This window comes from Ctenopharyngodon idella, chromosome 5 (genome assembly GCF_019924925.1).
Source record: "Ctenopharyngodon idella isolate HZGC_01 chromosome 5, HZGC01, whole genome shotgun sequence".
NCBI lineage: Eukaryota > Metazoa > Chordata > Actinopteri > Cypriniformes > Xenocyprididae > Ctenopharyngodon > Ctenopharyngodon idella.
Genome location: NC_067224.1, coordinates 28,739,005 through 28,762,607, shown reverse-complemented (window position 1 = coordinate 28,762,607; position 23,603 = coordinate 28,739,005). Strand labels below are relative to the sequence as shown.

At 37.8% G+C, this 23,603-nt stretch overlaps 2 protein-coding genes across 4 annotated transcripts in view; both read left to right on the top strand.

Annotated features, from left to right (window-relative positions):
• The window catches only part of tncb (tenascin Cb), a 65,360-nt gene extending 44,916 nt beyond the window's left edge, over window positions 1–20,444 (top strand). For 2 of the 3 annotated variants that reach the window (XM_051894881.1, XM_051894880.1), the window contains 18 exons: window positions 41–194; window positions 2,316–2,582; window positions 2,771–2,956; window positions 4,171–4,260; window positions 5,007–5,270; window positions 7,787–8,062; window positions 12,172–12,444; window positions 13,287–13,409; window positions 14,433–14,576; window positions 15,127–15,246; window positions 15,358–15,501; window positions 16,056–16,186; window positions 16,400–16,532; window positions 16,653–16,804; window positions 17,112–17,208; window positions 17,322–17,483; window positions 18,801–18,964; window positions 19,107–20,444. In XM_051894881.1, the coding sequence (XP_051750841.1) occupies window positions 41–194; window positions 2,316–2,582; window positions 2,771–2,956; window positions 4,171–4,260; window positions 5,007–5,270; window positions 7,787–8,062; window positions 12,172–12,444; window positions 13,287–13,409; window positions 14,433–14,576; window positions 15,127–15,246; window positions 15,358–15,501; window positions 16,056–16,186; window positions 16,400–16,532; window positions 16,653–16,804; window positions 17,112–17,208; window positions 17,322–17,483; window positions 18,801–18,964; window positions 19,107–19,217 (2,991 nt within the window). In that variant the 3' untranslated portion in view covers window positions 19,218–20,444. The remainder of the gene's footprint in view (window positions 1–40; window positions 195–2,315; window positions 2,583–2,770; window positions 2,957–4,170; window positions 4,261–5,006; window positions 5,271–7,786; window positions 8,063–12,171; window positions 12,445–13,286; window positions 13,410–14,432; window positions 14,577–15,126; window positions 15,247–15,357; window positions 15,502–16,055; window positions 16,187–16,399; window positions 16,533–16,652; window positions 16,805–17,111; window positions 17,209–17,321; window positions 17,484–18,800; window positions 18,965–19,106) is intronic. The other variant, XM_051894882.1, reaches the window with a different exon arrangement.
• A 727-nt stretch (window positions 20,445–21,171) lies between these two features.
• Window positions 21,172–22,965, top strand: b3galt8 (beta-1,3-galactosyltransferase 8). The gene has a single exon (XM_051894883.1). The coding sequence runs from the start codon at window positions 21,407–21,409 to the stop codon at window positions 22,469–22,471; it is 1,065 nt and encodes a 354-aa protein (XP_051750843.1). The 5' UTR covers window positions 21,172–21,406; the 3' UTR covers window positions 22,472–22,965.
• The last annotated feature ends 638 nt before the right edge of the window (window positions 22,966–23,603 follow it).

Below are 23,603 nucleotides of genomic sequence, written 5' to 3'. Positions count from 1 at the left end.
ATCAATTCAATTCACTAAAAAAACTGTTTTTGAATGGCAGAAAGAAGAGGATGGAGAGATTTTGAATTCTCTCACCCCTCCTGAGACCACCTTTGAGCAGTCTGGTCTAGGACCTGGACAAGAGTATGAAGTTAAGCTTGAGGTTGTAAAGAACAACACCCGTGGACCCCCAGCCAGCAAGAACGTTGTCACAAGTAAGCAGGTGTCGACAGTAATTAACAGGCGGCCATAACCAAGCTGCTATTTTTCAGGCTTTTTTTTTTTTTAATTTTGAAAAGACAGCATGTCTTACCTGGAATTAGAAAGAGCAGTCAGCATTTTATGTTAATTAGCAGTTATTTGCAGTGCAAAAATTTTATTTTGAGAGCTAGAGTAACTGGCAATGTGTTAGTTCCTTGAGACCTTATTTTGCAAGACGATGGCACTTGCCATTTGCCTAACTATACCTGATCAACTAAAATATATACACTACCATTCTAAAGTTTGGGAATAGTAAGATTTTTATTTGTTTGTTTTTAAAGAAATTCTGTCTTTTATTCAGCAAGGATGCATTAAATTGATCAAAAGGGACAGTTAAGCTTTATATTGCAAATAAATGCTGTTCTGTTCATCTTTCTATTCATCAAAGAATCTTGTGTCACAGTTTCCACAAAATTATTTAGCAGCTCAATCATTTTTAATTGTGATAATAATAAATGTCTTGAGACCCAAATCAGCATATGATTTCTAAAGGATCATGTGAAGACTGGAGTAGAGGCTGCTGAAAATTCAGCTTTGCAATCACAGAAATATATTTCACTATATTTCTTAATCAAATAAATACAGCATTGGTGAGTATAAGAGACTTCTTTCAAAAACATGAAAAAAAAATCTTAATTCATTACAGGGTCTGAAGTATTTTGCATCCTTAAATTTTACAACTGAGACTTGGAACAGGCTTAAACAAATTAAGTTACAGTGTTATCTGTCATATATACATTAAGGTCTTAGTAATGATATTGAATAATATATTTTTAGCTGATTGTTTTATAGCTTTTGTGATAGACTGTCATATTCCTACTGTATATGAAACCATATTCCATATTCCTATATGAAACTAAATTATATTTGTATTGCACCACATTTCTGAGCTCCAGTTAAAGGGACATTACATGCTTTTTCATCCTCTTTGACTAGATGATTTGCTTTTAAAGGATTGTAGGATAAGGGTTTACCCTCAAATGTTATACTACTTGTTACCATTTTGACATTTCCCAAACATCCTTTTTCTTTTATCAATAGCTTCTTTTAGAACACCCTACAGATTATAGCCCTATTGGGAAAATATGTGCAGTTATAACATTGGCCTCTTATGCTGTCAGTGCAAGTAACCAGAATTTCCTTTCACAACAAGCTGATTTTGCTGTCTTACAAATGTCTAAAAAAATCTCCCAGCATGCCTCTAATGCTCCATCTACTCCATTTCTTCGACTTGTGCCACATAGGATTTGCATTAAAGGAGGACTAATTGCTCAAAGTGAGTTCTCTCCCTCACTCTCAGTGTGTGGGAGGCACCACTCAGCAACATGAGAGGCTGTCCTCCCGTGAGATAACTGGTGCATTGGAGCATCTCACATGCACAAATCTGCTCTAAGCTGCATGCAGTTCTTCTATATTATCTTACGCTTACACAAAAGTATCTGCTCTCAGTGCACTTCCTAATGTGGCAAACTGATTTTACCGTGAAAATAAAGACATAAATAGTTATTTTACTATCCTCTTTTTAGTCTTGGAGAAGGTGTACAGGTAAAATACCCAGGTCTTATCCTTGGGATATAGATATGAATGCATCTGTATAATAGCAAATAGTGTTTTGTTTTGTTTTTTCAGTCCAGGGTCCTGGGCCCCCCCTGGGGGTTGTGGTTCTATTTCAGGAAAAACATTTACAAAATAATGTATTTTTACTTTCATTAGGCTTTTTTTTTTCTTGTAACTTTTTTGTTTGTAATATTTGCAGGTATTATTTGCATTTCATTTACTATTATTTACCATTTTAATCATTTCTTTTGGTTTAGGCACAGTAAAAATATGAAAAACAATTATTTAATTTAAATTAAATGAATAATGACAGTTTATGTTTTTCTTACATAGTATAAATGGGTCTTTTTGATTAAAAATGTATAGCTGGCATTATATTTTATGTGGGTGATCACCATATTTGGAGTTCCTTGATATCAGAAAGTGTATAGCAGCTGTTTTAGATCATCTGTTTGCATAAATGTTCCCATTCTGTAGCTTTTTTCCCAGCTGTCACACACCTCTCCTCTCATCCGCAGTGATTGATGCTCCCAGCCAGGTGGATGTGCGTGATGTGACGGACACTACAGCCCTCATCACCTGGTTTCAGCCTGTCGCTCAGGTGGATGGGATCTCCGTGTCCTATGCCCCAACCACAGATTTGGACAAGAACACAGTCGAGCTTTCCTCCATGGATACCCAGTACCATCTGGCTAGGCTGAATCCTGACACTGAGTATGAGGTCTCTCTCATGGCCCGCAGGGGAGAGATGACCAGCTTTCCTGTCTATCAGACCTTCACCACAGGTACAAACTCCTTTCAACATCTAGAAATCCTTTCAGAACATCATAAAGTGAAAATTCAGTCTGCTTTAGCAGGTCTACTGATAATTGTGGTGTACTTGCATTGAAGCAATTGTGTTTGTCATGCCCTGGAGTATAACCGTACGTTTACAAGAAGCATTTTCTTTTATCCACATGTTGATGTGTTTCAGACCTGGATGCCCCAAAGCACCTCAAGGCAGTTGAACAGACAGATGAGAGTATAACTCTGGAATGGAAAAACAGCATAGCCAATGTCCTCAATTACCGAGTTAAATACGGCCCACTTTCTGGAGGGGAGCACAGAGAACTGGTCTTCCCCAGCGGCCCGCAAGACACCACTCAGGCTAAAATCACTGGTGAGAGGCCAGTTTGAATTACACAATAATTCCTCTCCAGAGATTACAAACCACATCAATTACAAAAAGATCATAGAGATTAAAAACTATGTGTGAAAACAAAAAGAGGGAAAAAAAATTAGGCTCAGCTGCAGTGCGCACCAGACACTGGAGTAGTTTTCAGATAACCCATTTTATTTTATTACTTGAAAATGACCCATCTGCATGTCCAAACCATTTGTATCCAAATTTAGTTCCCAGATGTTGAAGTGTTGGAAGTCATATTTTCACAAAGCATTCTCAAAAAGGATTTAAAACAATTATAAAACTACTGTAGGTCTTTTTATTCCATACTTGTACCATTTAACACTGATTTCCAAATGAGTGCCTTTGTTTTAGTGGCGTTAAATGTTTACATGACTAAAGGGGAATGAGATGCTACCCTTTTTGTTGATAATGCCTTATTCATGCTTTAAATGAAGTAACACTGGTGCTTCAATGTGAAAATCCCAGTCAAAAAGGGAAAGTGGAGGCTTTCTTCGTCACAGCAGCACTTCTATTATACGCTTGCGCTTTGAGGCAATCTCCTGTGCTAATTCTTATTCTCTACAACCATGTGTTACCGCAAGCAGGGATTATCATGGCTGGGAGAAAAAAATATATTCAAAATGGATAATAGATTCTTTGTCTGGTTTGCTCCTTTGTCCTTGGGAGGCCTGTTCCCTGTAAATAAGGCGGACGATCTGTTCGACTAATAACGCAGAGTCTCTCTCTCACACACACACACACATCTCACTAGTTGTCTCTTTCACACAGTTATTATCTGTAATTGCCGTCACGCCTGTGATTTTATTGATAATGAGCTTCCTCTGCATTAGGCGTAATTTCATGCTGGAGGACTCCTGCACAGTGACCTCTGCAGGAGCCAATACAGACATTAAGAGGGGTAAAGTGTGGGATTTGGGCTAAGGGCTCTTATGAATGGGGGCTGTGGGGATCAGAGAATCTCTTGTATGATGGTAAATATTGTTTCTGGCCTGTGGAGAAGCTCTTTGATACGGCCACTGAAAGGCATTAGATTGATATGGCGCACAGATGAAATTGAGACCGTGCTGTTGCTAGTACGAAAACAATTGCCTACCATGGAGGTTCCAAAAACAACCAATGTGAGAGATTAATGGTTTCGTTTTGTCTAATGATTTGAGAGAAATTATTTTTGTTGGGTTTTCTCTTAGGCCTTAGGCCCGGGACTGAGTATGGAATGGGAGTGACGTCCATTAAGGAAGAGCGTGAGAGTTTGCCTGCAACGACCAATGCTGTGACTGGTAAGACTTAACAAAATGGTCATTAACTCACAGGCATTTTATGTACATTTATTGAAGTTGAGTTGAAAGTTCATGTGAGATCTACTGTCATAATAAAGCTAAGTTGTAGGATATATAATTCTGAAAGGAATAGTTCAGAAAACAAACAATTTACTCACTCTCATTTCAAAAGTGAAAGAAGGACTGGGGCTGTCAAGTACCAAAATGAAAAAAAAAAGCACCATATTAAAGTGCTCATGTATCGTAAAAATACTCCTTCTGAAACCTTTGTGTGACAAACTGACTAATAATGTAACTTGTTGTGATTTATTGAAAATGTATCTTTTTCCGTTTGTTCATATCTCATTGTTTTGAGTTGAATCTATTTAATGACTCATTTGATCCAGTTCACAAAACAGGTTTGAATGAATTCAACTTATTGACTCACTGATCTGGTTGCAATGATTAACAGCCCACTGGATTATCAAAAGTATTGTTTAGCTTCAGAAGACTGAATATTGCATACTGTCATTTTATGACATTTTATGGTGCTTTTGCATTCTTCTTGAAGCTTGAAAGCTTCAATTCCCATTCATTGTAATTGCATGTAAATAAGCAACCAGTTTCTTCAATCCAGTTTCTTCTCCTATTGTATCTAATGGAAGAAACTCATGCAGGTTTGGGACAAAATGAGGGTGGGTGAATGATGACAGAATTGTCATTTTTTTATGAACCAATCGTTTAATGTAATGTCCCTGTCCTCTTAGATCTTGATGCACCCAAAGACCTTCAAGTAAGTGAGACCACAGAGACCACACTGACACTTGTTTGGAGGAGGCCGGTCGCCAAAATCGACACCTATGAGCTACTGTTAGTGTCCGCGGATGGCAAGAGAACGGAATTGGAAGTACCTGGTGCTGTCAATACCTACATTCTGAGTAACCTGAACCCTGGCATGCTGTACACCATCAGCCTGACTGCCAAAAGAGGAAGAAAGATGAGTGCGCCAGCCACCCTGTCAGCATCCACAGGTTAGAATGCATCATTACATTTTCATTTATATATTTAGAATGCATCTTCACATCCCCTTTTATCTTGCTTCTAGAATGACAAAAGCAATATTGGTTTGGATCATGAAATCAGCTTTCAAAAAATATGATTTGAATCTAATTCGTATAATCCAAAACATTTATTCAGCAGGCCACTGAGGATCTGAAGGCAACTCTGGAATTTATTATCTTCACTATTTTCTCCCCTATAAGTGTCAATATTTCTTTTGGAGTTTGAAGATAGTGCAGTCGTTGTTCTGTGAATTTGAATTGAATATTTTGTAGCTCCTTATCTTGAGAAGACTTCTATAAAAATCTCAAAATGTTCATATTGTCAGTATGCCACCATGCACTGGAAATTGAAACCTAATATCCCTATTCTCTGCCCTCATTTATGACATGTGGGTTTATTTTATTTTTTATAGAAAAACCAATGAAATCCAAAATCACTGTGGTCAGGATGCCATTTACTTAACTTCCAGAACTTTGTTACCAAAATGTTCTTGCTTATATAACATTGTAATCATTAACTAAAACCAAGGAGCTTCAAAATATAGCATCAGTTGTTTGCTTTGGTCGCCAAGGCAAGACAACAGATATAGTGTTTCTCAAGATCCCAAATACACACACACACACACACACACACAAAACTCTCACACATGCACAGAAAGCTCATTCATGTGATAATCATCAGAGTGAGCCCACTCCCCTTTTGGATTTGCGTGATTTGACCACAATGAACTGTGGGGCGGATTGATAAATAGGACACATGCTGAGCCGCCTGTTAAAATGTTGTCTCTGAAATCACCAGCACTATAATCCCAATGCATTTATTTCAGCAGCCATTATCGGTCTTAGACACAGCACACAAACATGGGCATACACTTCCCTCAGACCCAAAGGATTGGGGAAGGTGGGGGCCACGGAGAGCTCTAGGTCTGGCTTTCTTCTGTTCACTAAATGCTTTCCTGGCATTATTATAAGAGTTTCAGCTTGTAACATGGAGATGTGGATATCTGATGACTGAGATCTCAAAGGAAACATATGAGGACATAACCAGGCCCAAAAGGACAGAGCAAACAGTCATATGCATGCATGCACATAGTAGTTACGCTATCTTGTGTTAAGGTGCGGTCACATTAGCGAAATTTAAAAAATAGTGTAGCGATGTATGAAGCACAGCTCAGGCAGAAGTCACTTTCAAACCAAGCAGTTGGTCAGTGTGGCGAATCTGCGTGACCAACATAAACCTGTTGCATAATCTGCATTGGAAAAACTCTCGCCCTCACGCAAAATACCCAATTGCATGGATTCCTATTGAAATGACTGGATTTCGCTTGTGACAAAGGTAAATGTGACGGCAACTTTATGGTGTAAAGAACATGCATTTCTTAAAGCTTATACAGTGGTGCCTATGTAGAGCAAAAAGGGTTGTGCATGCGTCCAACAATGGCTTTATCCAAACGCCCTTGAGGTGTTTGTGGCCTCAGGATCTCACAGCAATAAAGCCATTCTTTTATTCTACCTCCTTCCATTCCTGTCTGCATGCAGTGAGGACCACTCCTCAGACTTGCATGGGTCGCTTTTCACTGGAAAGAACTCTATTGAATAAGTGTGCAAAATGAAACAATTTGACCAAATTTCACTTCCCATGAATGGCGCGAGATGATCAATGAGTTGTTTTGCTGTTTGACAGCTTCGTATTGTTTCATTTCCAGGTTTCAAAAGCGACAAGCGGCCCTAATGCCTGGGAAGGTCATTCACTTCATCCCCATTGTCTCTCACCCTATTTGCACGCCACGTTTCTGCCCTCTTGAATGTGCATAGACAGGATAATGGTTAGCCCACCGTGCATCTCCTAGCTATCTGCCCCCACTTTGCCTGTGAATGCTGACAATGCACAATGATGTTCAATTATAGGTTGCACTGTGCCACGCTGCATGGCTGCCTCCCATGTTTGAAGTGTTCAGCGTACCTCTGCTCAGGCAGGCTAGGCAGGACCTTCAAAAATTAATGGCTTTTCTCAGGGCCATTAATACCAAAGCTGTCTCAGCAAGCTGGTGCCTGGATGTTAATAGGTTGTAAGAGAAATGACTGCAAATTTGTTTGTTTGTCACTACAACTTTGTGAAAGTTATCACTTGTGTGTGTGTGTTTTTCACTGCATGGGCAGATGTTCCTGTTCTGTTAGGAACAGATGGAGATTTTGTTAGGAGTAACAAATTAAGTGGTTTATTGTTGCTCAACTTGCTCATAACATGGATTTTTTTTTCTTTCTAATTATTAAAATGCTTTTCCTTGTTTTTAACAATGTGAAACATGGTGCACTGTGGATTTTTTAATGTCTTGTTTTTAGCTTTCAAGCCTTTTTGTTTTCACGTTAATACAATTGACTCCAAGCAACAAAAACGACCATCCTCACAATTACCCATGATGCTCTTCTCCTAAATGTACTTTTTCCTGCCAAAATAATTATCTTCTGATCTGTTTGTCATCCAGATGATGAGAAGCCTCAGGTGGGAAACATCACCATCTCTGATGTGTCCTGGGGTAGCTTCAGTGTGTCCTGGGAACTGGAGAGAGGAGAGGTTGAGGGCTTTCTGATTGAAGTGTCTGACCCAGATGGCTTATCTGATGGCCAGAACCACACACTATCCAACCAGGAGTTTAGCCTGGCTGTCACTGACCTCTCCCCTAGTACTTTCTACAGGGTCACACTGTATGGGCTGTACAAGGGAGATCTCTTAGATCCTGTCTTTGCTGAAGCCATCACAGGTATCATTACCAAGTTTTGGACCAGCTTGGTTTTCTTTTCGACATTTTTTCTTTTCCAGTCTTTGGATCAAATGCTGTGCCTCAAGCAGCAATACAGACTAACCTCTTGTCTCTTTTAATGAGCAATTCTTTTATCACATCACGCTGAATTGATACTAACACGTTTTTATTTTATTTTAACCATCTTTTTGTAGCCTTCTTAGTGTTTTCATCTTTCCATCTATCATCTACTACTTAAACTATTGTATTTTCCACTATTAATATAGAATTATATAAGTAAATATTTAGGTGCTGTCAACTAAATAACAAATATAATGCAGCATCATCAAAAATGACTAATTCCAGAAGAAATCCCAGTCTGAATATGCCTACTTCCCTACTACACTACCGTTCAAAAGTTTGGAAAAACTAATACTTGTATTCAACAAGGATGCATTAAATTGATCAAAAGTTACAGTACAGATATTTATAATGTTATATATGTAATTGTTTTTATTGTTATTATGTTTTATTTAAATAATTGATGTTCTTTTGAACGCTCTAGAGAAGTTCTGTTTCCAGAAAAATATTAAGCAGCACAACTGTTTTCAACATTGATAATAAGAAGAAATGTTTCTAGAGCACCAAATCAGCATATTAGAATGATTTCTGAATGATCATGTGACACTGAAGACTGGAGTAATGATGCTGAAAATTCAGCTTTTCCATCACAGGAATAAATTATATTTTTATAAAAAAAAATACAAATAAAAAAAACAGGTATTTTGAATTGTAATAATATTTCACAATATTACTGTTTTTTCTTTAATTAATCTGTAATTAATGCAGCCATGGTAGAGATTTTTTCAAAAACATTAAAAAATCTGTCTGACCCCAAACTATTGAATGGTAGTGTAATGCAGCTGTAACCAATCTGGTTCTACTTGCAGCACTCCGAGCGAGATTTGAATCCGCGTTTCCAGCAAGGGAGGCAGTTGTGTTAACAAAGATACTGAACACGCAGCCTCTAGCATCAGTTGCTAGTGCGCCTCTTGAGGTCAGGGGACTGAGGTTTACTTGCACAGCTCTTACTAGCTGGGCCTCCGTTACACAGCCTCATCCCAGACTGATTCCAGAATAAATCCCAGCATCGGAATATGCCTACTTCCCTATGTAGTATGCGAAAACATCCAATGTAATATGTCAAAATAAACATATGATCCGCAGGGCATCATACTGATGTTTTATTAATAAAGTTTGGGGGGAACACATTCGAATGATCTATCCAATCAGCACAAGAGGAGGCCTATATATATATATATATATATTCGGGCCAAAATACAGAGCGGCAGACAGTGCGCCAAATAGGCATACTCTTTACTCTGTTTAAATATTTGTAAGTGTGAACTTGTGAATATCCATAAATAACATGGAGCCGCGGCTGGTGTCGTAAGTCACATGACAATACCAACATTGTTGATATAGTCTGGATTTTATATATTCTACACACATACTTGTAGAACATACTTTATTAATGGCCATTCTTAAATGCAGTACATACTCTGACAGTATGTGATTTCAGATGCAGATAATCTCTCGAATTTGCAAAGCGCTATGAAAAAACCCCACAAAGCCTCTTTCAAGTCAGCTGCAGATTCTGTGAAATGTCGACACTCTTCCCGTCTGCTGAATTATGTTGAAGTATGCTGACATTCAGAGCACACCTGCACAGCATCATAATGCTACACCACACATTCACGTCTGCATAATCACCAGCACAGCCTGCAGGTGCAGTAAATGACCTCTGTCTGTCATCACTGGTACATTTGTGTGTAATAGGCAAAACAAAGTTAGACTAATGATGGCTTTTTCATTCTAATTGACTGCAGCATTCAATTCACGCTCTTGGTGAGTCAATTTAAATCATTTGGTATGTGGCATTTATAGTCTACCAGCAAACCAGACAAGTTGTATTGTAACAAACATACATTTATTAGGCGCATACCAAAGTTTTGCCCCCCCCTCAGAGAGTCAGCGAATAGAGCGGGTGACTAGGCTGGGGTGTACTGCCATGGAAGTGATCCTGAGGAGTTTTTGTCGCTTCTTGTGAAGGATCTTTTCAGTATGCACGCCCAGTTTTCTGACCCTGCGCTACTTCTCATTCTTATGCCTCACTTTCACACATTTTCTTGGCGTTTATCAGCCAGTGGCTGCAGGGGCCACAGTTGTAGCAGTCTCTCAAGTCTGCATGCAAATAGGCAGAGGAGAAGGGGAACTGATTGGATTTCTGTTAACCTCCTCTCTATTCATGTCACATGACCCATGAACTCTTGCCTCACTCTGTCCTTACTGAGTAATACAAGCTTTTAAAATCAGAGAAAATGTACAATATTTTCAGAAACTTCTGTAGTTTTCACTTTATAGTTGGTGTGCTTTTCCCTGCTGTAATATTTAGCTGTGTCAACACGGATATCCCCCTCAGAGGTTTTAGCTGCCTGCTGTAGAATTACTGCTTCCAGACCTTGTTTCTGTAGGTTAGCTGGCGCCTTTTCCACCTCCACAAACAGATGCCTCTTTGTCAAATCAGAGAGACTTAGAAGCCAGTCAGATGAAAGTGATCCTTGGAGAGCACATGTTAGTACTCTTGAAATGCCTCAAACACTGCTGACACTCTTAAACAAGTGAACAGTGCTAATGAAGAGGGACAGCTCCACGGGATTTGTCCTCGCTGGTTTTCATTTCCAACACTTTTCCACATTCAACAAATGTCTTTTCTGTTTCACATCATCCAGAGCTTTAGAGGAAGAAGAGGTTCAGTCCGGTCAAGGGTCTTTTTTCTTTCTTTCTTTTCTTTTGAAAGTTTAGTTTAGGACAACAAGGCTCTGTTTAGGCATTGTCGATTTGGATCAATATTACATTGTTTTTTGAACATTTATGATCTCAAAATTCAGTATAATAATTTTCAGTATCCATAATTTGTATATATATCGATCAAATTAATATAATCAATCATGGTCATTTTCTTGACCCCCTATATATAACTATATATTTATTTCTTTTAAATTTTCTAATGTTTGCAGATGTTTTTGTTTTTTTCATGAGTCCCATCTGCACTTGTAAATAAAATATACATTAAGAGCCTGGCTGCTGGATTGTTGGACATCTCTAGTTCTGACTTTTCTGACCTGCCTATAGAAATTAGACTGAGCAGAGTTAAAAGTTACAATGTCAAATTAAGGACAGCCTTATGTGCATTAACATATTTAATTAGGTCAAGTTATTATAACAAATTAACATGATCCCCCTCCTCCTTCAGATCAAGTATAAAAAAAAAAAAAAGATAAATCTTAATCAACTGAATTTATGGTGCTATAATCTACTTTTAAAATAAAGTCAAGAAATATGCGTATGGCAGTAACTGGTTCTTGGTACACGATGAAGAGCAAACCACAGCATATTAAAACTGGACCATATTCTGGCACAAATAAGACTATTGTTGAAAATACAATACATTTCCTATGTGGTCAAGACATCCCTGAGGCTTTAGGGGTTTTTTAGTTTTACATATCCTTACCACAACAATTGCTTCTCTAGAGATGTCCTTCTCAGAATTCATATCATTCATTGTCACTGGCCTTTTTGCAAGTTCAGGTAAAAAAGAGATGAAAAATGCATTTCCAGGATGAGCCCTTCTGTCAATTTGATTATTATGGATATGTCATTGTCCTGGAACAGCTCTGTCTTGAACTCTGCATGACTGCTATTATATGACAATACAATTATGATGGTGGAACCTAATATACTGGTGGAAAATTCATCAATGTCAGTTTTTTTTTTCTACTAACCAACAGATCTCATTCCATATTCTAATCCAAATATGTAAATTAAATTTACTGGCTCACTGATTTCAGCATCACCTGCCAAAGATATAGGAACAACTGATAGATGACTAAACAATTGGCTATTTTCATGCATGAATAACATAATCGCTGTATTGTCTCTAACAAACACCACAACGAAGGAAAATGGGTTTTGGGACCCGCATTTGCACTTCTTGGTCATTTAATATCTTCTAAGTACATTTCACAGAGTTTACAGAGGAAGATCAACTTTATTATTTTGTCAACCAGAAGCTGAACCTGAAGTGGAACATCTTTTGGTCTCGGACATCACACCGCACAGCTTTAAACTGACATGGACAGCACCGGAGGGCGTCTTTGATACATTCACCCTCAAAGTCGTCGATCCTAATGGTCTGGGCCAACCTCAGAAGATTAGTGTATCTGGAGACAAGCGAACAGAAGCAGTGACAGGTCTCATTGAAGATACGGAGTATGAAATCGAGCTCTTTGGCATGATTTTGGGACGGAAATTCCAGCCCATTTTGGCTGTAGCTCGAACAGGTATTGGATTTTTAAGAGACACTGGTGGAAGAACCACTAACTCTTTTCTTCTTCATTTTCAATGTTTTAATATTCACACAACTAGTAGATTGGTTTGGTCAAAACTTATAACATGAAAAATGGAAACTTGCCACCACAGCAAAGCTTTTTTTGAAGTCTTTTTCATTTTTCCATTAGAGACTTTCCCATAATTAACAAAATTTCATCACTCATTATTTTCTTTATTATTGTGTCTACAGAGTAGCTCAAGAGTCTTTCATTAACAACACAGGTTTATCCAAGTCTTCTCTCATTCACCAGTCTTACTTTTTCTGTCTCTATTTGCTGTGTGATCGAGGGTTTTATTTACAGAGCAAGACCAACTATTTTGTGTATTTATCCTTGTTGCATGCCTCTCTCTGGCAATTTTTCTTCATACTAGTGAGCTTCATTTTCCACTTGTGTCTGATGTTGGCATGTCACACTATTGTATCCCTGTACTGGGGGCAAGGTAATCTTCTTGCATCTGTCACGCGAGATTCTGAGGTTCAGCATTGAGAAATAGCTTTAAGGCCAGGGTCTTTGTCTGTGTGTCCTTTATATGTAGCCACATAGTTGGTTGTCCTCACATCCTGAATGTTTATTTTCATGCATCTACTTGTTCAACAGGATAAATGGGGTAGTTCAAGAAGTTTCTACATACCAACTGTATTTTTTTCACTTACGGTCTGAAATTACTTGGAATTAATTTCTGGGAAAAGGTTTTTTTTAACTCCTAATTGGTAAATGCTTGAACACGGATTATTTTTTTTTTTTAACGTTTCATTCTTGTTGTGCTTCTTGTGTGTGTCATTTCTATCAAGGTCTAGGTACACCCAAGGGGATACGCTTTTCTGATGTGACTGACACATCGGCTACTGTTCACTGGACTATGCCTCGTACCCGTGTAGACAGCTATCGGGTCACCTATGTACCTATTCAGGGTGGTAAGTAACATGTGATCATTATGGTTTTAGTATTGTTACTTTATAATTATACAGTATGCATTACTACTCAAAAGTTTGGAGTTGGTCATTTTTTTTTATGTTTTTGAAAGAAGCCTCTTATGCTCTCCAAAGGCTTCATTTATTTGATCAAAAATATTATTACAATTTAAAATAACTGGTTTATATTATTTTAATATATTGTAAAATATAATTTATTTCTGTGATGGTAAAGCTGAATTTTCAGCAGCCATTACTCCAGTCTACAGAGTCACATGATCCTTCAAAATCATGCTAATATGCTGATTATTGAAAACAGTAGTACTGCGTAATATTTCTGTGGAAACCGTGATACTTTTTTCAGGATTCTTTGCTGAATAGAAAGTTCAAAAGAACAGCATTAATATGAAATAGAAATATTTGCGACATTATAAATGTCTTTAATGTGTCCTTTCTGAATAAAATACATTTCTTTTAAAAAAAAAAAAAAAAAGTACAACCTTAGTACTGTTTATAGCACATTTGTTGCTTTTGGTCTAGAAATAAAAGCAAAGCATTCTCCTTCCAAGTCACCGTTTTGACACACAGGCCATCTTCAGAAAGTGAGACTTTACCGTGTGGTTTTCTAGGCATTTGGATGGCTGCCTGTTGGCAAATCATATTATTATTTGTTCTTCTTTAGTTTATGATTTGTCATAAATTATGTCTTGCATAATATATTGCATAAGTCGAGGAGGAAATTCTCTTAGACTGCCTTCTTGGCATAATAAATTGATTGAATTCAAGAGATGTCCCCCTAAAGTCCTATATTGTCCTTTTGGCCTCTCAGTGATCTGTGCAGGTTTTTAGATCAAGCCATCTTCAGTTATGTGAATCTATCAGTGCATATCATCAATCAAGCCACACTGTTTTATCTATCAGCGAAATATTTTTGCACATCACCATGCCAATCAATCACAGACAATGCTGCCCTCTAGTGAAAAAAGCTATTTCTAGTTTATTCCAATGTTCTGTCTCCCTCTGCAGGCAGCCCTATGACACTGAGAGTAGATGGAGGAGAGTCTCAAGCCATGCTACCTAATCTGACCCCTGGAGTGACCTACCAGGTCACTGTCTTTGCTGTGAAGGGCTTGGAGGAGAGTGAACCAGGATCTGATAGGGTCACAACAGGTACGTCTCACTCTAATATTATAATAATCACATGAGTTGCATCATCATTTATAGTTTGTGGAACAAGAAAGCTCTCACCAAAAGCAGTGAATAAGAATTTTTAATTATTAAATAATTGTTCATGCATATAAAATGATTTCATTTAATTTTAGTAATTTAATATAATTCATTGATTATAAATTATTTAAATTGTGAATAATTATTAATTTAATTAATACCCAGACAGCAACATAGTACGGCCCAAATCCGGCCCACATCTGGTACACGTGGATTACACGCGGACCAGATGTGGGCCGGATCTGGGCCGACACTATGTTGCTGTCAGAGTATATTACAAAACAAATAATAATTGATTAAATCATTTTGTAATTTTTTAGCACCTCATATTCATAGTTGATTAGACTGGTTTGTAGTCGACCTCTCCTTAGTCTGTACAGTAAGCCTATTAGTAAGTGTTTTGCTTTTCTGTCTGGCAGAAGCCTAGTAATCGACTCCAAGTTGTGAGTTTTTGCTTCTCTCATGTCTCTGTTGTGTATCTTTTGGCCCTCAGCCCTGGATAAGCCACACGGTCTGACAGCAGTCAACATCACCGACACCGAAGCCCTGCTGCTGTGGCAACCGTCCATCGCTACTGTGGACGGATATGTCATCACTTACAGCGCAGACAGTGGTAACTCCACTCAGACTGTCATTCATTGTTCTTGAGGGAAGGCTGATTCAGGCACTACAGACTAAAACAATAGAGCAGTGAGTCTCAACTGTGTATTTTGTTCTCTGTCAGTGGCTCCAGTGATGGAAAGGGTGTCTGGGAACACTGTGGAGTTTGAGATGAGCTCCCTTACACCCGCCACCTTATACACCGTTAAAGTCTATGCAGTCCGAGAGGGAGCCAAGAGTGCTGCAACCACCACAGAGTTCACCACAGGTAAGGTGAACGCTCACTCACCTGTGCACACAAACACCACAAGACATCTGTAAACTCATAGAAGAAAATATTTTATTGGTGTAAAGTAAAACAGCACAGCTTCTGACATATCTTCCTACAGGCAAAATACATGAGCACTTTATACATAGAGTAAATAAATAAAATCCCTTACAATTCCTTACTTTTCCCTCCACTGACAATGTCCAGCAGCGGTACATGTATCATAGATGAATTTTGTCATTTATTTTCTTTTTCTTTTTTCACCACAGTGTCATTTCAATTACATTTTTGTCTAATGGCATTATGTGGTGGAAATGACATTTTAAACATTTTTGGAATGAAAAAACTAAACTAAAAATAAATAAATAAAAATTAAAAACTCTTAGTTTTAATAAATATCAACCCTTTAAAAAACATCCATACACATTGTTAGCATCAAGAGATCATGACATATAATCTTAATATGACAATGCCTAGCCAAGTATCAGTATATGCTCATTTGTTTTGCATTAACCATGAATGCCAGGCAAATAACAAAATACCCTTTGTCACAGATGTTGATGCCCCTCAGAATCTGGCTGCCAGTAATATTCAAACAGAGACTGCCATGTTGACATGGAAGCCACCAAAAGCAGACATCAGCGGGTATATCCTTAGCTTTGAGTCTGCTGATGGCGTTGTCAAGGTGAGTGGCCCACACAAATAAATACTACACATTAAACATGATGATTTACAGCAGTTTATTTGGGCCTAAATACAGGGTATAGTTTATTTGGGATGATTTACAGCAGTTTGTTTAAAGTTTAATCACTTTTCCGGTCTACAGTGATTATACATACACTGTCTAATCCTGCTGTACTGATAGTTGTATGTTCCTGGTTTTCTTCTCTTGGCTCAGGAGGTTGTCCTAAGCCCCACAGCAATGTATTACAGCATGTCTCAGCTGACTGCCTCCACAGAATACACAGTCAAACTGCAGGCCATCGCTGGGCCAAAGAGAAGCAGAATCATCTCTACAGTCTTCACCACCAGTGAGCCAAAAACTTTATATTATTGTGTTAGTGCTGAAATGCAGCTTCACTGCATGATTATGAAGACACTGAATAAAATAATCTTGCCCTTGGTCAAACACTTGTCTTTTTTTATCACAGTTGGAGTGCTATACAAGCACCCTAAAGACTGCTCGCAGGCTCTGTTGAATGGAGACACATCCTCAGGCTTGTACACTATTTACCTGCGTGGAGATGAGAATCAGCCCCTGCAGGTCTACTGCGATATGACCACCGATGGAGGCGGCTGGATTGTAAGTAATTTTTTCTCAAATTACATGCAGGATAGAAAGATTTGCTGTTCTGATCCTAGAGAAGTTTTTTAATGGGATAGTTCGCTCTAAAATGAAAACATTTTATCCCACATGTCATTCCAAATGCGTATCTCCTATAATGTTCCATGCAAGAATGAAAGTCATGCAGGGTTTGGAATAACATGAGGGTGAATAAATGATGACTGAATTTGAATTTTCAAGGAAGCTATTCATTTAAAGTAAAGTCTCATCAAACACAGGCTTTCATACACAAGAGTCATTGTAATATTGTGGTACCTCCATGCAGGTGTTTGTGAGACGGCAGAGTGGTAAAGTGGAGTTTTTCAGAAACTGGAAGAACTACACTGCAGGCTTTGGTGACCTGAACGATGAATTCTGGCTCGGTATGTTTATATCTGTGCTGACATGTCAAATTGCTAATATTGCCCTAAGCATAGAAGCCCAAAGGTATTATGATAGCATACTGGACTACAAATTGCATTGCCTGTGTCTGCAGGTCTCTCTAACCTCCACAAGATCACCTCCTCTGGGCAGTATGAGCTGCGTGTGGACCTCAGAGATAAGGGAGAGTCTGCATATGCGCAATATGACAAGTTTTCAGTCTCTGAACCACGCACTCGCTACAAAGTCCATGTTGGAGGATACAGCGGCACTGCAGGTAAAGTCTTTGATCCCTCTCTCATTTTTTTGCCGTATATGTTATATATAAAAATGGTGTGTGTGTATATATATATATATATATATATATATATATACAGTGCAGAGCATAAATGAGTACACCCCCTCTGAAACTTCTGAAAGTCAGTAATTAATCAATTACTTAGAAGACATGTTAGGGTTCTTTAGAGATATAATGTTCCAGCAAGTCTGCTTAAACAATTACCAAAGAAGCATGTCAAAATTATTCAGGAAAATAAGATTTTCTTATCAAGGTGATAAAATGTTGTATAGCAAAAATGAGGTGATGTGAGGGAATTGTGCTTTATCAATGCTGTCATGAATTCCCACACCACTATGTAATTTAATACACAAACTTGAAATAGAAGATGTTACCCTTTCCTCATTCCCTGCATTGTTGGGCATTTTTTTAACATGACAGTGAGGATATGCATTCTCCCAAGGTGAAAAACCTTCTGTGGACATGTATTGCACTCAATCTTAACACTCTTGAGCACCTGTGGGGGATTCTGTAGAGACAAGTTGAGCAACACTCCCCATTAAAGATCAGGGCATTTAAGGAGCTCATCATCCAGGAGTACTAGAATATTATACATTTGTTGAATTAAATCTAGGGTGTACTTATTTCTGTAATCCTTAATTTAAACAAAATTGGCTAATTTACTTATTTTATGGCTATTAATGACATATATTTCTCAGTTTTTATTATGTATATCTTTAATACATTTTAGTTTTGCCATCTTTCCATGAATTTGTATTTGTTCAGAGGGGGTGTACTCATTTATGCTGTGCACTGTGTGTGTGTATATATATATATATATAGAATGTACTTATTTTATTATTTTTGTCTAATATATTTCTTATAATATACTACCATTCAATAATATATAATATACTACCATTCAAAAAGATTTTTTTAATGTTTTTGAAAGAATTATTCAATTATTATTCTCAACAAGGCTGCATTTATTTGATACAGTAAAAATTTGTGAAATATCAATCAAATGTAAAATATGTTTTCTATTTTAATATGTTTTAAAATGTCATTTATTTCTGTGATGACAAAGCTGAATTTTCAGCAGCCATTACTCCAGTCTTTAGTGTCACATGATCCTTCAGAAATCATTCAATATGCTGGATTTGGAGCTCAAGTGACATTTCTTATTATCAAATTTGAAAACCGGTGATGAACAGTAGTATGTATGTGTCTGTGTGTGTTTATATGTATATTATGCTCAAAAGTAAACATACAACCTATTTAAAATCTGACTAATTTTGTGATGATGCTCTTTTAAAGGTGACTCAATGACGTATCATCACAGCCGTCCATTCTCAACTTATGATCATGACAACGATATAGCTGTCACCAACTGTGCGTTGTCTTATAAGGGAGCTTTCTGGTATAAAAACTGTCATCGAGTCAATATAATGGGCCGATACGGAGACAACAGTCACAGCAAGGTATGTGCTTTCTCACCTGCCATACAGTAGAGACAGATTTACATTATTGTTTGAGTTCCCTGTAAGAGAATCATGTGAATATGAAAGAGATACATACTATATGTCATGATCATTTCATTTTGTTTGTTTTGTTTTTCTCCAGGGTGTAAACTGGTTCCACTGGAAGGGTCATGAGCACTCCATCGAGTTTGCAGAGATGAAGATCAGGCCCGCCAACTTCAGGAACTTTGAGGGAAGGAGAAAGCGATCGTAAACCAGTGCGCTCCGGCTCCATCCAACCTACCCTTCTCTGCTGCCCATTCTCCCTTTGTTCCTCCTGCATCATCTCATCCCCTTCATCTACCAAAGCCACTGCCAGGAGCCCAGCCTGCTCTCTACGCTCTCCTATTCATGGAGAACAAGAACAAAAAAGTCTTCAAAGCTCCATACACAGTTGTGTGTGTACCACTTCTGTTCATCAGTAAACCAATAGACTCATAGTGAAGTGTTTAACATTACACACTGTGCCTGTACATCATAAGCACACCAAAGACAGACACTCCAGTAACATCTATATAATACAATACCGACGGAGGGGAGATTTTGAGTTTGGCTTGGTGCTTTCCAGTAAAAAAATAAAAATAATTATAATATTCTTTCTGTATATCACATACAGTTACAGTGGAGAGAGTTAAATGTTTGTGTGTGGTATTTTTTTTCATTGGAGCCTCTTCCCTAGGCTGTGGTAAGCCATGAGAATACTGTATCCTTTAAGTTATCAATTAGATTTAGAAGTTAAATGGCACATGATAACTCAGCATTTAATATGCAGGACTGTATAAAAATATCTAGTGGGGAGGCTCAGAGATCTTTTCATCTCTTTCTAGCCTGTCTGTGATAAATCTAAGTACCCATGCTCTCTCTCAGTCTTCTCTCTCCCACAACTCGTGCTCATCAGTTCTAAAGTCAAGTGGCACGTTTCTCAAACCAGTACCTTTACAGTACTGCTAAGTGTTCATTTATATGCACCTTTTGTCGTGTTTCCTGTACCCTATAACTACATTGGCATTCAGTCACAGAGCATAAGAATCTTGATTTTGTTGCTTATTATTCTCTAAAAGATTTAAATGAAACAAAGGTTAAGGCAGGACCTATGTTCAATCTTTGGATTAAGTGATACTTAGTTTGCCAGTTATGAGCTTGTATAATGTTCAAGAATCATAAAGAAAAAGTAATGGCCAGGACAGGTTATTGGAATTATTATAAACATAGCCTTATTTGAAAGTTCTGTTCGAGAAAAAAAAAAAAAATATACAGAATAAGTCTTCGTGTTCGCCCCTCCCCTGCTATCGACTAAACCACTGACCCATACAAGACCTGTGTAAATTATGTCTCGTTTTGGTATTTGAATATTTTGTTTGTTTGTTTGTTTATTAAATGGGTGTACAACAGGTGTTTCTTTGTAACCCCTCTTACAATAAAACAGATTTTGTTTAATAAATCACGTTTGCAACATTCTTATTTGGACACAATTAGCCTAAGTAACATTTACCATTTTCACATTTATTCAAAACATTAATTTCCTAAGTGCAATCCATAAACAAAATAGCTGCTGCCGCGTTTTTTAAGTGCGACCACGCAATCTGATTGGCTGACTGACCGTTTTATTATCATTGTACCAATCCGCAGCTGCCTGGTATACCGGTAAAGGTGGAAGGTAATCAGTGTTTCTCAACCAGGGGTCCATGGACCCCTAGTGGTCCTTGACATAATGCAAGGGGGTCCTTATAAAATATCTGAATATGAATTTTTGTATATTTTGACATTTGACATGTTCCCATAAAACAAGAAGATAATATATGTATAATATAACTGACAATATGACTAAAATCAACTAACATAGTAGTAAATTATACTTGATTGCATTTGGTTGTCACAAAGACATTGATGATACCAATGAGCCAATTTTATTCTGGGGTCCTTGAGGATGGTTCCAAATATGACAGGGGGTCCATTACTCAAAAAAGGTTGAGATTCACTGTCCTAGATAATGAAAACCATATTTTTGAAATTATGTGTTTACGTTTAATTTGCATGTTCTTCATCTTCTTCCTCTTCCTGTTTGTTTTTAAATTGTTTCTTAACTTCCTTTCGGGCGGGTTTTGAGTAAGCTTTGGGCTGAAAATCTTTCTGGGACCTGGCAACTCTGTTCCCAGCGTACCTAATCTGGCAACTCTGTATAAAACACTCCCCCGTGACACTTAGCCTAACGTACATTGTAAATGTTTAAAATAATAAACCTTTATAGCTTAGCTGGTTTATTTTGTGCATAAAATCGACATAAAACTGATAGAAAATGTTAAAAGGTTTCTTTAGTCTACTTTAAAAGTAGGTCGGCAGTTGATTCTTATTCACAGGTTATGAGCGAGTGTGAAGGGTTGGTCGCTACTGCTAAACAATGACATGCATCTTACGCACAGCCCGACATTCGAGTTTTGTAACTTTCTCTTGCAGTGTGTGATGAAGTTTTTATTTCGTTTAAATATGCGGAAACGATCGCGCTTTAAACTTTTAAAATACCTTGCTGTCGCTGGATTAATAACACTTTTAGTTATCTTCGCTTTTAACAGCACAGTACTTTGGCCGTCTCTTCCGAAGAAAACTCTAACCCCTAAAAACCTCCATGATGTGATCTCACCGTCAACATACAGATTCATTCTGAACCAGCCAGAACTGTGTGAAAACAAGAATCCTTTCCTGGTTCTTATGATCCCAGTGACTCTCAACGGCAGAGAGGCGAGGACTGCTATTAGAAAGACATGGGGTCAATATGGCTTGGTTCCTGGTGTGAATATTTTGCATTTGTTTATCATTGGTCAGCCCGCACAAAGCGACCCAGTACTGCAGGAGCACCTTGAGAGGGAGAGCAAGGAATATGGTGACATTATTCAAATGGATTTTGTGGACAGCTACCATAATCTCACAATAAAGACAATGATGATTATGAACTGGATAGCCACCTACTGCCAGGGTGCCTGGTATACCATGAAGATCGACGCAGATGTCTTTCTCAATGTGCGTTACCTGGTGGACTACCTGCATGACCAGGGCGAGTCCTCAAGGAAAGACTACATCACTGGATCGGTCATCTCAGATGCTGTTCCTCACAGGGACAGCTTCAACAAATGGTATATCCCACAGGATCTTTACTCAGACACCTGGTATCCTCCATACGTGTCTGGAGCTGCATATGTCTTTTCCACTGACCTGGCCAGAAAAATATCATGGGCCTCTAGATTTGTGCGGCCAATTCCACTCGAAGATGTCTATGTGGGGATGTGCCTACATGTCCTGGGTGTAAAACCCGTTTACGCAACAAGATTTCTGGGACTTAGGAATCTTTTTGAGGTGCGCAGACTTAATTATGAAAGGTGCACTTTTTCCAAGCGTATATTAGTGAATGGCTTTAAACCACAGAATCTTCTCCATATTTGGCATGACTTTCAGAAGTCTGAATTTACATGTTGATACAGACTATTTACCTTCATCAGACTGAGATCCTAAAATTGTATTAGCAGTACCTTGAAGCTTATTAACTAATGTTTATGAGCCTACACATTCTTTTAACAAGGTTCACATCATTGTGATTCAGTACTTATTCATGTTCAAGAGAGAACAAAATAAAGTTTCCCCAAAGGGCCAAGAACACTTACAAAAAAGGGGGAATGTATAAGAAAAAATGTACAATATAACAATATAAAAATAGCCTGTATAAATTATAAACAAATAATCAATATGTGATGTTTTTTTTTTTTTTTTGCCAAATGCAGGCTGTGGTATCATCCTCCAAAGCAAAAGAGTAAAAACACTATAGATTGCACAGAGTTACATTTATTTAAACTGAGTAGGCTTTGCTTGTGCTTCTTTTGTGTCTGTCATGAAACATACATAGCAAATATGATTATAAAACATTGGTCACCCATGCACTTTAAACAATAAAAATATTATTTATTTTATGATAATATTTGTGATTATTGTCCACGTTTCCCCTGTGTAGGCTTTTTGAGCTGTTTGCAAAATCGCAAAGATTCTCCCTGTTGAAAAAAATAAAAAATAAATAAACAGCATATGCTGTATGTTTTGAAGCATGGAAGCTGGTTTATGCTGGTCCTTAGCTCATGAGCTGGTTTAAGCTGGTCATGTGCTGGTCCTAAGCAACTAGCTCCAGCTCAGGACCAGCACCTGACCAGCTAAGGACCAGCTCATGACCAGCTAAGGACCAGCATAAACCAGCTTCCATGCTTCAAAACATAGCTAACTAACATATGCGGGGTTTTTTTTCAACCAGTTGGTACGTAATTTATACAGACGGGGGCGCTATTTCCTTAATAATAGCGAGCGGAGGAAATGTAGTGATTTTCTGGCAAGACGTTATTTATTGAAAGATTATTTGCTTAATATATTTACAATCCAAATATTAATTTGCTATAGGGCCATTTCCAGTAAATTTACCGCTCAGTACACAGAGCTAGAGTTTATTTGTATAATGAAACAGAAATGATTAACACTGTCGTCAATTTCTTTTGCATTTACAGCCTGTGGTGGTGCCTGGAAATCAGCTGTTCAAACAAAACCATAATAAACAAATCATTTCACAAAT